This window comes from Polypterus senegalus, chromosome 12, assembly GCF_016835505.1.
Source record: "Polypterus senegalus isolate Bchr_013 chromosome 12, ASM1683550v1, whole genome shotgun sequence".
NCBI lineage: Eukaryota > Metazoa > Chordata > Cladistia > Polypteriformes > Polypteridae > Polypterus > Polypterus senegalus.
Window position 1 is genome coordinate 128056522 of NC_053165.1, and position 15757 is coordinate 128072278.

The 15757-nt window shown below is 37.7% G+C and overlaps 1 protein-coding gene across 2 annotated transcripts in view; it reads right to left on the bottom strand.

The window, feature by feature from the left end:
• slc28a1 (solute carrier family 28 member 1) overlaps positions 1–15757 on the bottom strand; it is a 188044-nt gene continuing 172287 nt past the window's right edge. For both annotated transcript variants that reach the window (XM_039773404.1, XM_039773405.1), the window contains one exon: positions 1–839. In XM_039773404.1, coding sequence (XP_039629338.1) covers positions 725–839 — 115 coding nt within the window. In that variant the 3' untranslated portion in view covers positions 1–724. The remainder of the gene's footprint in view (positions 840–15757) is intronic.

Below are 15757 nucleotides of genomic sequence, written 5' to 3' on the forward strand. Positions count from 1 at the left end.
TTTGTGTTCACTTGGGTGTTTTATTTGTTTCTGATTCTGACACACAATAAGAGAATGTGATTGTGTATCATAAGTAACTGATTAAATCTCATAATGGACAGAATTGGGAATCTGTTACTGTACATATGGAACCTTAATAAGCTAAAATAACACAAAACAAAAAGGAAGACTTACATCTACTACACATTTTCTAAAGATGTCAAATAAATAAAAGAAGATCAATGCAAAAAGAACTGATTCTAAGATTTAAATATTACTAGTATTATGTACCTGACAATGCATACACTTTAAAATATACAGTTTACTTTGCATTTTTAATAAAAATGTTTTTTTTTTTGCCAAGCAACATTACAACAACTATGCACTAAAATGTTTTATGTTCTACATTTATGGCAGTGATCAGAAAAAACAACATAAATTATACGTGGATTATTTACATAGAGATGCTAAAGGGCTGAAATGATTTTTAAGTTTTGAGATGTTTTGAATGTGAAGTTGATAATTGTCCTTACTTCTGTGCAGATCTGTGCATTAGCTGACTGCTGCACAACTGGGCCATTTGACTTGAAATAAATACTAAATAAATAATAAAAAGGTAAACAAGTACAGAGCTGTTGTAGTTTTTCAAAAATGAATTATTACAATGAAATCACTTTACAAAAATATTATAACCAATGTGAATTCATGAGCATACAATTTGTCCACGCCAGTACATATCAGCAGATTACCAACAATTAGTACTGTTAAAAAGCCTACAACAGTTAATAAATGACTGGTTGGCATGTTCCACTCCAGACCACTGATTGTGGAAAATAAATGATCCATTTCCAGAATCGGTACTGTTAAAAAAAAAGAAACAAAGGAAGAAAATGATTACATTTGTACCGGACAGAAGCAATGTTAAGCAAAAGACACCAGACAATGAAATTTCTAAATCTATCAGACCTATCAGATTAGAAGAATAAGTCAATAAACAGGAAGTAAATGTAAAGTAAGGAAAAGGACCGCTTCCCAACAATGTCCTTCTTAAATCAAGTCCATAGATTGTCTTGTTTTTGCTATTAAACATGACAGCTATTCCTGTGAGGCTCTGTGGTGATGACACTTATGGGGACAGAGGACATGCTGAGTCTTTTCTAGTCTTGTGGAACCAGGCGTGACGTGATTCTCGATTCAGAATAAACTTCTGGGGACAACTCATTAAAAAGCATGTTGTAAACTAAATCTGACACTGAAAAGTCAATTGGCTTTACCATACTATTCATACACAGTATTGCAGTATGTAATGTGCAAAATAGCATTCTCCAGGGCCACAGTGCAAAATATACATAAACACAAGACAAGAGCAAAACAGGCAGAGAACGATAATATAATGGACATATGAAAAATTAAATATAGGTTAGTGAATAGATAGTACTAGTGTGAAATAGTAATAAATAACAGTAATACTAATAATAAAAAACAACAGTAGTAAAAGGTGTAACAAATCCACTGCATATAAATTCACTACTAGGGGCAGATCTGAGAGGAGGAGGGCAGCTCAGAGTCGGAGTCCAGAGAGCCAAGGGGTAGAAGCTGTTGTGCTACTTGGCAGAACTGGTTTGGATGCTACATTACCTCTTGCCAGATCGAAGTGGGACAAAAAGTCAGTGGGGAGGTTGGCTCTGCCCACAGGGTTTCTTCCTAAAACCCATCATCAGTTTACTCCTGTTCAAGCACTTCGAACAGCTGGAGTGCAACGGAAAAATCAACTGAACATAAGACTTGACACTGAAAGGTCGTAAAAAGCTACAACTGCTGCTATCAGTTAGAGCTCAGTAACACTGGTTAACTTAATTTATATATCATTCTGTCGTTTTGTCTATTGCATCACTCCATGGTATAACAGCAGCAATTAGTCTTTAGAGAGGTACTGTAGGCTTTATACACAGTGCAGTTGGCTTTGTGATCCATGGGTTTACGATTCACAGATCTGTCTATTTGTGGGTTTGTTATCAATTATTAAATACAAATTAGTTTAAAAGCTTTACAATCTACTACAGAAAACCACAGATGATTTGCATCGGCTTAAATGAACTATAAAGGTCTAATAAGTCATAAATACATAAAATATACATAATCATTTTTATCATTTGCTTCCATAAAGATACACACAAATCCACCTTAATAGAAGGAGAAGGGCCTTTGTATCTATCTGTGTGTCCAACTGATTGCTGTGTCTCTCTCATTCCAAAAGATGGCACATCACAAACATTGTTAGTAATAAAATGCATTACATTTGCCATTCCAACAGATGGTGCATCACAAATATTAGCACTGCCTTTACGCATCTAATACTGAATCACTTATAACAGAGACTTTTACATTGCACGGTGCAGTGCAAATGTTAACACTGATGTCTACGTTGACTATTTAGATTTCAGTCCATCTAAGACGAGCAGGACAGCTAGTTTATTTCAATAAGTTCAATTTTGTATAATGTTAAAATATACTTAAGAACTATGGGACTACATAGCCTGTCTCTCTCTTGCCAGCTCTGTATTTACTAGCTTCACAGCCGCTGAAAATGTAGCCACCTCCCAGAGCTTCCCCACTACTCCATTCTGCTCTCTGCAAACTTTTCAGCAGTCTGTTGCTGCTCAACTCATCCTCCACCACCTGCACGTCTCCTGATTCAGTGACCACTTTCTCTCTGTTTTCTTTTTTGTTCCGTTCTTTGTTTTATTTAAATTTTTTGCTACACTGAACCCGCTCCCCATAATACTCCACATTGTACTCAGCTGTACCCTGTCTAATTTGCTGCAATGCTTTTGACCATGTCACACACGGGTGCATGGGAGGCAGCTAAAGGGCTTGAATGAGGACAATTCCAAATCAGACTGGGATGTGGCACAGTGCACTGATTCTTTTTCTCGCTTCCCTGCAGGCCATTCACGGGAAATTCCACCTGGCCCTGGTGACATCACTTCCGGGTGCGAACCTATAGATGAAGACCTTTCCGGTTCCGGCCCCCTTGATGTAATGCTTGGCCCCGAGCCTATGGTTGAAGACCCTTCCGATCCCGGCCCCCTTGACGTCACTTCCTATCCTGACCTTTAAAAGCTTCCACCTTTCCCCTACTCCCTCAGTTCTGTTTTGGACTCTGAGTTGTGCACACCAGTACTATCTTTTTTGTTTGCAATTTTGCAGCCAGGAAAATAATATACGGGTGGCTGCCCCAAACCTTGCTATGGCTCGTGATCAAGTTTGTGACAACCGGTAATCATTAATTATCCTTTTGTCAGCATCTCCGTGTCACATACCAACCCAGACCAAAACACAGTATGTGCCTCTACCAAAGAAGATGAAATAATTTAAACTAATTTGCATCCCCTTTGCCTCACAATGCAGCCCAAAATGTGTTCAAGCACTTAACCCCTGTGAATCGCAAGTGATGCCTCCCTAAACATTTACAATGTGTTAAATGTGTTAAAGCACTGTAACCGTATTCAGGCATGGTATGGTTACAATTTACAATTAAACAGTAATGTTAACTTACTTTAGTTGTTCGTGTAGACCGTCCAGCCCAGTCTGTGGTCTGTTGTAATGGTAGAGTGTTGCTCTGCTCTGGCTCTTCATTATCACTTCTTTTATACTGTACTGGGTGTGACAGCACACCGTTTAATATGAATACATACTCTGCCATTACTTTTTTAGTGAAGGTGTCAGTCAGTTCTTTTTACTTCACATCGACTCTGGCTGTACCGTCGTAAATGTGAATGTCATTGACCACTTACAGCCAGAGGCAGTGCATCGCTCATTTTTACTACAAGTCCACTGACGAGCTCAGATGCTCAAGTATAATCTGATTTCACTGAAAGATTTTTCCCTTTTAATAGGTTATGTTTGTTTTTAACAAATACATACATACACAACACTTTTATTTGTTTCCCAGGAGTCTTTTTGGATAATTTTTGGCCATGGGAGTTTTATGCATCATAACTGTAGGCTTGATGTTTGGCAGATGATGTTGAGCTGAGCAGCAGTGGTCTTTGCTGTTTAAACCACCGCCCTACTTTGAGCTCGGCCTTGGTTTAGAATTGTGACTCAATGTGTCTAATTTTTCCCACCCACATTTTCTCAGTTTTCACTCCTAGTTGTCTCAATGTATGTATGTTATATGTCTAGTTATGCAAGATTTAGTCTTCTCATGTTCTAGACCAGTAGTGGCAGTTTTGCTCCTGGAGGGCTTGGGAGCCGCAGGGTTTCATTCCATTCACTGTTTGAATTTAATGTGATCTTGTTCCTAATCTGGGATCCTGAGCTGGTTTGTCACATGATGGGTGCAGCAACACGCTGTATCAGCACATACTTCTAACCTCTATTATTGTTACTAATTAAGCTCCTAGTTCATTCAGATGCCACACTCTGATTCTATCTGTGTTGTTCCAGACATCCCTTAAAGTTTAGAATATTGTTTCTTCATCCATGATGTTTTTACTCCTCAGCAGCTACCTCATTTTCTACTTGCTGGGTTTTATTTTAGTTTACTTACTTGTCAGGAGTTTTCAGTTCTTTATCGCTTACTTTCATTAACCAATAAACAATCAAGCAGATTGTGAAATAATCGTTATGATCTTTATCCATACATTTTGTTGATTTTCCCTTAAAAGTAAAAAATTGGTAGAAAAGATCATCTAAGAGAATAGGAGCAGAATCTCTAATTAAACGGCATACAGTGTCAATTCTGGATGGATTGATCTACCATCAGGTTGTTCTGGTGTACACCCAGGGGGCCATGATAGCAAGAAGCCTTTTCACTCTCAACGAATCAATCGAATGAATGCGTACAGAAATGACCAAGACTTGATAAAATGATTGAGTCTCTGCCCGCCGAAAGCAACAGTGGGAAATATCGTGCTGCATTAAATGACTGGGTATCCACACGTTGCACTGTTAAAAGAACGACTGACACCTTGTCACCCAGAGGCCTAATCTGGACTTGGAGATACTGGTCAGGAAAAAAAAGCCTGCCCACCCCTGCTCTAGCGTAATTGGTGTACTTTACAGATGTAGGTGTGTTAAATCCATTTCTGTAACTGGAATTTCTGTACCACAAACTGTTTCAGTGTGATGTTGGATTAAGTGAATAATACAGTTGTGAAAAACCAGTTTGTTTAACTGTTTAGCATTAAGTATTTTTCAAGCTTAGAGTACTATTTGAAGTATGATTTGAGGTGTAAAATGTCTGTCTTCTTTATTCCTAAAGTTACTTGAGGTGGGGACAATCCAACATCTAATACTTACTCCACAATTTTGCAATCAGTCATACTTTTTCTGTCTTCTTATTCTTTCAGTATAGCCACAAATGTATATTTAGAAAGTTACAAAGATGCCATTTTAGTGCTCAAATGAGAGAAAGTTGCTGTTTAAATGGCTCTTACAGAATTATGCAAGGTCGAGTTTATTTATCCATTGTCTTGACCAGGTAAACAGGTAGGCAAATGGTAAATTAATTTACAAACAGCTTTTATTGAAAGAAAAGGGTGCCACAATTTTCTTGGGAATACAAAGACGGAGAAGTATGAGGAGCTAGTTGAGGAGCTTCTCTCTTCTACCGAGCACTTGTGTGCAACATGTCTTTAAAAATCATTTTCCTACACTCTCATTTCTACTGCTTCCCTGAGAACACGGAGTGTTCTCTGATGAACATGGGGAAAGCTTCCACTAGGACAGCAGTTCCCAACCTTTTCTATAACCCACATCCCTAAAAAATGTTTATGTTTGTGTCCCCAACAAAAGTAATATCACATTTGAAGATGAAGAAGTCAATTTTTTGAAGCACAGTTTGTACCAGAAAATAAGCTGTTAACTTAGTGTGTAAAATCTGTATATATATTGAGCAAATGCAGATAATGTTAGACCTCTAATAACTTTACAAGACACTGAAACTTTAGTTCACGTTTTTGTCTTCAGTCCACTAGATTACTGTAATGCACTCCTTACAAGACTACCCAGAAAAGACATTAGCCGTTTACAGTTACTGCAGAATGCAGCAGCAAGAATCTTAACTAGAAAATTTGAGCACATTTCACCAGTCTTAGCATCTTTACATTGGTTACCTGCGTCATTCAGAATTGACTTTAAAATACTACTAATGGTTTACAAAGCCTTAAATAATCTTGCCCCATCCTACATATTGGAATGTTTGTCCCCTTATATTGCAAGTCGTAACCTCAGATCTTCAAATGAAGGTCTACTTATAATTCTGGGCGCCAACCTGAAAAGAAGTGGTGAGGCGGCTTTTTGCTGATATGCACCTAAAATTTGGAATGTTTTACCAACAAAATTCTGACAGGCTATTACTGTAGAACAATTAAAAAAGCTGCTAAAAACCCATTATTTTAAAATGGCTTTTTCATATCTACATTTTAGTTGTATCCCTGTTAGTCTACATGGGCAGTGAATTATCATTTCCGTCTGGGTTCTACACTTCTGGACTAACCCCTACTTTATCTGCTGTCTTTTCTGGTTCTTCTATGGAGTTGATCTGCACCACCACCACCACCTGATCAAGGCACCATGTTGCCCCTGCATTTATGGATTAAATGGCGGGTGTCCCAGATACTCACATGACCACCATCATTGACAATTTCTTTCATGTGAAGCCTGAAAACCATAAGGACTGATTTAGAAAATTTATATTAGGTAGAATTCCCAGTGGGGGCTTGGTGTTCTTTTGGGCTTGTAACGCTGCAGTTTTTTTTTTGTTTTTTTCCGTCCACCCTGGCCATTCGATCCTACCTTTTTCTTTGCTACTCACTGCATAACATTATTGCATAATCTTTTTTGTTTATGTTTTATATTAAGTTCCTTTTATTTCATTTTGCAAAGCAATTTGAGCTACATTGTATGAGCTATATAAAGCTATATAAATAAAGGTTGTTGTTGTTGCTTAAAAATTTCAACAATCTTGTAAATCCCTCCTCCGTGAAGCTTAGACACTCGAGTGACTTTCTGGAGGTTGGGGCATCCCGCAAAGCACCCAGCGCCACGACAAAATTATACACAATGAACAATTGAGAGGTTATGCGGGACTGAAGACCCCCCTTGAAGTAAGCAATAAAACACAGATGACAAGCTTTGGCTCCTAATAACACCTGCACTGCAGTTCAAACATAAAAACATCACACAGTTAAAATTGTCATGGTACTGCCAGGACCTCCAGCAGGAGAGATAGGCTCAGTGAAAGCAGTAGGTGTTGTATCCAATTCAGTTCCTGTTGTCCCCCACTGGCAAAAATGTCAATCACACCTCAAAATCAGTGATACTTCACAATCTGGCCTTACACAGAAATCAATACTAGACTTTGCCCTTCCCTACAGATCATTGCAAGGTCCAAATTCGATTCTCTTAAAAATAGTTATTCACCTTTACGAATGCAGCAAGGCACTGGCAACAACGAGCATTTCTGGGGCTCATTCATAGGTGACAACTGCACGTGCAATGCTTGATTCTTTTCATATTGTAGAACAGGAGTACTGACTAATAAATGACCTAAAAATTATGGCATACTGCAAGAAACTGACTACACCACGATAAAGTTGGACAACACACGTCACTCCTTTCTGGAAAATCGCAAAGCAGCCTTCGTCTTTGTCACACCTTCTGAAATCCCAGGGAATGTGAGCACCCCCAGATTGGAAACTACTGGCTTAAACAAAGTATTTGTTTATTGTAAACTATGTGTCACTCTTGAGCCATCCCAGAACTTAAATAAGGACCAAAGTGTACACTGAGGGATTAAAAAAAAATGCAGCTAGTTTAAAAAGCCAAATTCAAAAACTGTGAGTTCAACAAATCTTTCGTCAAACCTTATTTGTGAACTGAAAATCAAAGTTGAAAGAATGCGTCAAAAATTTGTTAACCATAGAACCAAGAAATTATGAAGGGACCCAAATACCATAAATCATATATTTTTGTGCGTAATCTCTATTGGTTTACATGTGAACACTATTGGTTTATAAGTATTTACTATCGATTTGCATGTTGGCATGTGTACAATACTGGTTTCATTCATATGAACTAGATTGGTTTGTGTCTGTATATTTTCAGTTTATGTGTGAACTGTTTTGGTTTATATATTTATACTACTGGTTTGCATATGAACTATATTGATTTGCATTTGTGTATCACTGCTTCAGGTGTGTTTGTTATTGGCTTGTGAGTGAGCTGCATCGGTTTATGCTTGTATACTATCGGTTTGCATATCAATTATATTGGTTTGCGTTCATATACTACTGCTGTGCTGGTCTAGCAATGGTTTTGTGTATGCAGTATATTGATTTCATGCACATCTTATACTAGTGTCATGTGGGAACTCTACTGGTTTTATATGTGTACTATGCTGGTTTCGTGTATGAAACATACTGGTTATGCATATGCACCCAGTTGCAGCTTTATGTGTGAACTATGCTAGTTGTTCATGTGATCAGCGGTAATGGGAGGAGCAAGAAACAGGAACTCAAGTGCCAGTAGAGTCATGGAGCGTGAAGAAAAGCGGGTAAGAGACAGATCTGCATTAAAATAGCACAATATTTTTGTTTTTACACAAACGTTTGCAAAAGGACTTGGTGGTAAATATTACTGGTTAACAGTATCTGTCCTTGAGTCTGAAATGAACACAAGCATGAAACTGGGTACGCATTCGGCCATCTTCTTATTCACTCCAAGCTACTGTACATGTTTGCTTACAACTATGACCGTAATTATTCACACAGTTTCTGCGAACCAGTTACTTGTTATAAAGGCACAATATTCTACATTTACACTTACAACTGCCACCTTTATTCAACATTCAAGATTTAGTTACATTTATTTTGCCCCCAACCCCTCCAGCAAAGACAGGTGAAGACACCTACTCGTGTTCACACAGTGTCAGTATTAGGACTTAAACCCACAAACTCAGGGTTTAAAGTGCAAACTCTTAATCAGTACAGCATGTATATTAATTGGCATAACTAGAAACTGGTCCATTATTTGAAAAGCTAAATATTCGACATTATGGACCTGCACGGGTGAGTTTATCATATTCTACACGTTGTACAATATTTTGCCTTGTTGTTAACATAGAATAAGAAACTGATTTGTAAAAGCTGTGTGAATAAGTGGCTGAGTGCAAGCGTATATGTAGCTAGGAACGAATAAAAAGCCGGACAAACTTGGACCTAACTTTAGCCCCATGGTCATTTCAGAATTAAGGGAAAATACAGTTAAGAATAATTACCACCAAACCCTTTCACAAACATATTATACAAGAAAAGTAAGTATTAAGCTATTTTAACACATAACTCTGCCTCCTAAAGTATTGCTGTTTCCGATCCGGACCTTTTAATTTAAACATCGATGTTTACATTAAAAGTATAGATATTACACATTTTCAATGATATGCAAGTTTATTGGAAATTATTTTTTAAAAGCATTTGATTGCGAGAACATGATTAAATGTGTCATATTACATAAAACCGGAGCTCCTTTTCCTTCCATATTTTTCATCACCCTGCATTCACCCTGGCAGTGCTGTGGTCTACAAGCCAAAGCAGTGGAGATGTAAATGTGAGGCAATGGCAGAAAGAACAGTGCACAGACACTCAGGCTGCAGTCTACTCTTAAAGAAGCCTTCCATAAAGGCAGGCAGTACCCAGCAACGCTAGTATTGCAATCATATGTAAGGCTGTTGCAATTGTTTGAATAGAAAATAATCAATGTGTTTTTAGGGGGGAGCATGTTACATTTATACCTTGACAAATGGACATATTTACAACACATTTTCAAACTTAATATATTTATTTATTTATGTCCATCTTGTGAAAAAAAACTTGCAAACTGGCGGTTGTGTGGTATCTCTTTATTTTTTAGATTCACATCCATGACATGGCTTTACCAAATACACTGAAATTAACCGCATAGCGTTTACAAGTTTAAGGCATCTGATTGTAATCAACTTGTAACAATATAATGATGCATGGAATGGGCAAACAATTCCAAATACCATAGCTGCTTTAGTGTTGTTACTCTCAGTGCACCACTCAGAGTATTTTAACCCACTGTATCTGAGTGTGAAATCACAGCTCGACAGCAGTTGATCAGAAGGAGGATTATCAGGATATAGCATCTAGCACACGCTGCCTCAACCATGTGCACATCTATTTGAACTGCACCCATACGGCAAACGCTTCTGAGCATTTCCTGTAGGTACCTCATGGTTCAAAAACAGTTTCATCCCAAGAGCTATAAATGCGCTCAGTAAGTCCATCAGGTGCTCCTAGTAGAACTGTTTGTACTTATAAGTACAATTACCTCACTGTAAACTTGTATGTTAAACATGTACTACGAAGATATTTCAATGTTCCTTAATAGTCTTAAAGAATCAGCGTTCTAAGCTTACAGAATGGCTTGACACTTTATTACAGAGCTTGTGTGGCTATTGGCTACTTGGAGAAAGAAAAGTAAGGACAAGAATTAGGGGTTAGTACGTTTGAAAGAGACAGTACTGTTGCAATAAATTATTTAAATTATTAGTGTTGCGCTCAGTGCAGAGGGCATTTTTCTGGAGGCAGGAACAATCTCTGCACGGGGACAGCTCGTCGCTACCACTGTACCACTGTGCCCCCATGTGCAATATATGCTTTAATTCCTATCATCATGAAAAATATATCAAGTGTACATCTTAGTATTTCAATTGTTCAGAGAGCTGTAATGTCATGAATTTAATGTTGGCGTAAGAGGAAACCTGTTTAAGAAGCACATAAGTGATTCACATAGAGCACATAGAAAAACACATAGAATACAAAACACTTAGCATGCTACTTTAGTTACAATGAGATTTGAGAAACTCTAGTAAATTAAGCAATTTTAAGTTTATGTTTATAATGTTTTACTTTAATGACAAAATAAACTACATGATTAAAGTGGAAATTTTGAGATTAAAAATGACATTTAGACCTTTTTTTCGACTGTGTCCCTATTTTTTTTTCTTTTCTCTGTACCCTAATTTGCTTCCATATGACACTCAGACGGTGGGCCACGACTCACCTTTTTATGGCAACTTTGATACCTGACCACTTCTTTTTTATTTCGGGCACTTGTCACTTGATCAACTTCCTTTTGTTGTTTATACCACTGTTTAAACCAACAAATAGTATATTTTTCCTTACCTCCACTTGGCATTCACTGAAATTCTTTTTTTTTCCTGGTGCTTTTGCCGTTGTCTTTTCACAGAATGCTGAAGGCAAGGGGCTATTTAGATTAATTTGCATATGGAAATAGGCGTAATTCTGGGAGGATTTGGGGTAGGGCGGCAGGTGTGTGCATGTGCGTTACATTTCATGCTGACCAGGATTTATATAGCGTGGAAGTTGGCGTACACACAGATTTATGTATCTGGATTTTTTTGTGCGTAAGCACATTTCTGTTTTTGTCCATACCCCATGTTTTAATGTGAATTCCATACACTGCATTATATATGAAGTCCCAGGTGTTGAATGCTCTTGACAGAGAAATGAGCAGTGATGTTGAGGAGCCTCTCGTCAGCAGTGATGACAAAGTGAATCTGTCCTCAGTCAGTAAAATTGAAACAGACAGTGAAACTGAAAGTGAGTCTGATGAATCCAAAAGTTACGTTGCCTCGGTATTTAAATCATTATACTTTTTACACTTCTGATTGAGTACTTTTAGTGTTTTGCATGTTTTAAAATCTGCGGTGGGCTGGCGCCCTGCCTGGGGTTTGTTTCCTGCCTTGCGCCCTGTGTTGGCTGGTATTGGCTCCAGCAGACCCTGTAGTTAGGATAGCGGGTTGGATAATGGACGGATGGATGTTTTACAATAAAAAATAAAAATGCCATGTTTAAGTAAAAAAAATGCAATATTTTTTTCATGTCATTCTGAGAAAAAATGTAATGCTAACGCATGTTTTTGTTCCACAGATTATTTGCAAGAACTGAACATGTTTAATAATTTCCGTTTATAAACAAGCAAAGTCTGATCCTTGGCACATATGTATTAGTTTACTAATGCAAAGCCTTTAAAATAAGACTTTTTCATGTCCACACATACTGTAAGATTTTACAGAAGATTAACCATTCTTGCAAGACAACACTCTGGCTGCATCAGTATTGGTATCAGTTTCCATATTGGCAATGCTGGCCTCAGTATCACCCGGTGTTGGATTGAAAAATAAATCAGCAGTATTGCCCATCAGTACTTTAGCAGTGCTGGAGTTTCTATTTCTTGCCCCTTCCATTTCAGCTGAAGATCACGTTAACAACCTATGCAGTTCGCACACAGAACCGATACAGTTCACATACAAAGCTGTGATAGGGTTTGTGCAAATAAACAGTGTGTTTTGTACACAAATTTGTTATAGTACACACATAAAACCAGCATGGCACACACATAATACTGGTACAATTCTCACATTGATCTAGTGCATACATAAATCCAATTGAGATCAAATGTCCCTGATATACCACCCACATGAAACCAGTATAAGACATGCATGAAACCAATATTGTGCATATACAAATCCATTGCTAGACCAGCACACCAGTAGTATGTGAACACAAGCCAATATAGTTCATATGCAAACTGACAGCATACGAACGTAAACCAATACAGTTCACTTTCAAACCAATAATGTACTGGAACTAGTTATATTAACGTGGAAATCTATAGTTCATATGCAAAGCAGTAGTATACATACACAAACCGATAATATACGGACACAAACCAATATAGCTCTTATGAATAAAACCAGTAAAGTATACACGTAAAAACTTATAAACTAATTGTGTTTACATGTAAAGCAATAGATTACGCACAAAAATATGTGATTTATGGTCTGTTTGGCTTCTCATAAGTAATGAGATTGTTTTGAAATTCTAAAGTATTATGGGTTATCTGCAATCATAGATAAATACTCATGGCATCTGTGATGACATTTTATTCTGTTGCTCCAGTGCCCCACCCCCACACCCTCACCGTGTGATTCCTTGGAAACAAATAAATAAATGGTAGCAGCCAAAAGAAAACAAATATGGCAATAAAATGATATAGTATTATTTTAATAATACTAACGAGACGTCAAGAAACTAACATTACAGGCCAAATCTCCTTGATCAACAAGGTGAGAAAAAGTTAATAAAAATGAATTAATTGGGAAATGGTATCAGGACATAAGGGGTACAAATGCACAAATGAAAATGGAATGTATTAGCAAAGCAAGGCAATGACACAGAGAGAACAGAAAAGTGCAAACAAAAAGGGGAAAATGAACAAAGGCTAAGTGCTTTATGGGCTATACTTGTAGAGATAAAAGGAACAAAGATTACAGAGAGACAGAGGGTCAAGATCAGTTTCACCACAATTTCTGAATCTCAATGTCGACAAAGTGGGGGATTAAACCCACGCTAGGCAAAAGTGATGTAATCCTGAGAACAACTGTCTTTAGTCTTCAGTCTGTTGTATGCAGCAGGTAAAGAAAACCTCGTAGTGAGGACTTCAGTAATATACTGTACACCTGGGTCTTCGTCAAGGTTCTTAAATAATTTTTGAATCCTCTGCTGCCACCTACTGGCATGTTATTGTAATGTATTAGAATTCTCCTGTAGAAGGCTGGAATTCTGCGTTTCTGTACACCGTTTTGATGTTTTACATTCAATAGGGTAAAAACTGAGAATGAAGCCACATTATTTGCAATAAATATTGTATAAATGATAAAATAATGTTATTTACACTACTATTAAAAAAGATGTGAAGTTCATATTTCATTTTTGTCACTACTAGGCTTTGTTTTTATTTTGTTGTCTTCTTTCCTGTAAGCCTTGTTGAACAGTTAAACACCTGTTCCATTTGACCAAGGGCCTTTTTGCGGTTTAAGTGAGGTAAGTGTGTGATTAAGGGTCTCAAGACCAACAGGGGCCCCCAACCCCAAACCCCCCCTGACCCCCTCCCAACCAACACACACAGCAAGCAGCCCTGAGTATTCACAACTTCTGCTCTGGTCAAAAGAAACCAAATGTTTATGACTGACACATCTTCCAGCTTTGTAATTTAGTGTTTCTGATTTTAACACACCTGATCTCAAACACTATTTTTATTTTCTATTCCAAACCTAGAAATCAGAAGACCCCTTTTACAAACAAAATGTTGAATTGATTCTCACGCAAATTTTTTCAAGCTTTTCAATGGCTTTTGTTGCACAAATTGGGGATAATTTGCCATGCTGTTTTTTTATTGCAATAACTAAACTTTCTTAATTCAAATACTAATTTTTTCAGATGCTGCAAGTACTGTTTAATGCTGCTGCAGTGAAGACAATGTAATAAATATGTTGCAAAACGTTTTATTCAACTTCTTTTGAACTGACCTGTAATCATCTTAAATTACTTACATTTTCCCAAACTGCATAGCCCCTTTTTAAATGTTTAGACCGTGTCACGCTTTTCATTTATTCTCAATCATGCCACAGTGAGCCTGTGCTGAGCACACAAGCCAATTGCTCACCTCATTACAATACTTCTCTTACCTCTAAAATTTCTTTTTTACACAAGTAGTTTTATTCAAGTATATCTTTGTAAAAATATATATTTTGCATGTTGATCTTTTTCGTATGTTCTGTTAGTGGTAGTTTGGTGTAATTTTTCCCACCAAACAGGAATGTTTTGTCCGTCAAATCAGGGTCTGTTAAATTGAGGGTCTACTGTACTTCACTCAGAATTATATCAAGACTGAATGACATGGCAGCTAAATGATCAGCACTGAAACAAGAAAACTATGCCTATTGTAAAAAAAAAAAAGAAATTGAAATCTTAATTTAGCACTAAATAAATACATCAAAGAAAGTTGTGTGAATGTGTAAATTGACACCAATTTCTTCAGTACAAATGAAAGAACTATTTATATGTATATTGTTACCACCAGGGGAAGTAACAGCACTCCACATACAACTTCACAGACAGTCACAGATTCAAATAACAATTGTTTAACATTCACAAACACCTTTTACAGACTTTTCCACAAATATTCCAACACAAGCTTCATGTAAACTCCAATACTCCTATGGAGGTGAGGTGGCACTGTTTTATACCAGACCAGGGAGCACTTCTGGTGTTAAAATGTTGCTCTGTGGAAGCACTTCTGGGTCAGGCCCCTCTCAAAGTGGGGACAGTTCTCTCTACTATTCCCAACATTTTCTATGGGTATATGCATGGGTGTACAAGTCCAGAAACACTGCCATCTAGCATTAGGGGGACTACACAATCTATTGTATTTTCCCCCAATCCATGCATTTAATAGCAGTCACATCCTCGGTCCTGGCCGGAACCTCAGCCCAATGCCATCTCCTATTACTATATATGTATATATTGTCACAAGCGTGATTAGGGGACAGCCAAAGGGCACAACAGAGCACAAAAACACACCTGATGGGGGTTTAAGACAGCAAATTAATGCATTTCTCTTTTCCTCACCAGAAAAAAATGAAGAACAAAAGCATTCTCCATCCATCCATCCATTTTCTAACCCGCTGAATCCGAATACAGGGTCACGGGGGTCTGCCGGAGCCAATCCCAGGGCACAAGGCAGGAACCAATCCTGGGCAGGGTGCCAACCCACCGCAGGACACACACAAACACACCAAGCACACACTAGGGCCAATTTTAGAATCGCCAATCCACCTAACCTGCATGTCTTTGGATTGTGGGAGGAAACCGGAGCGCCC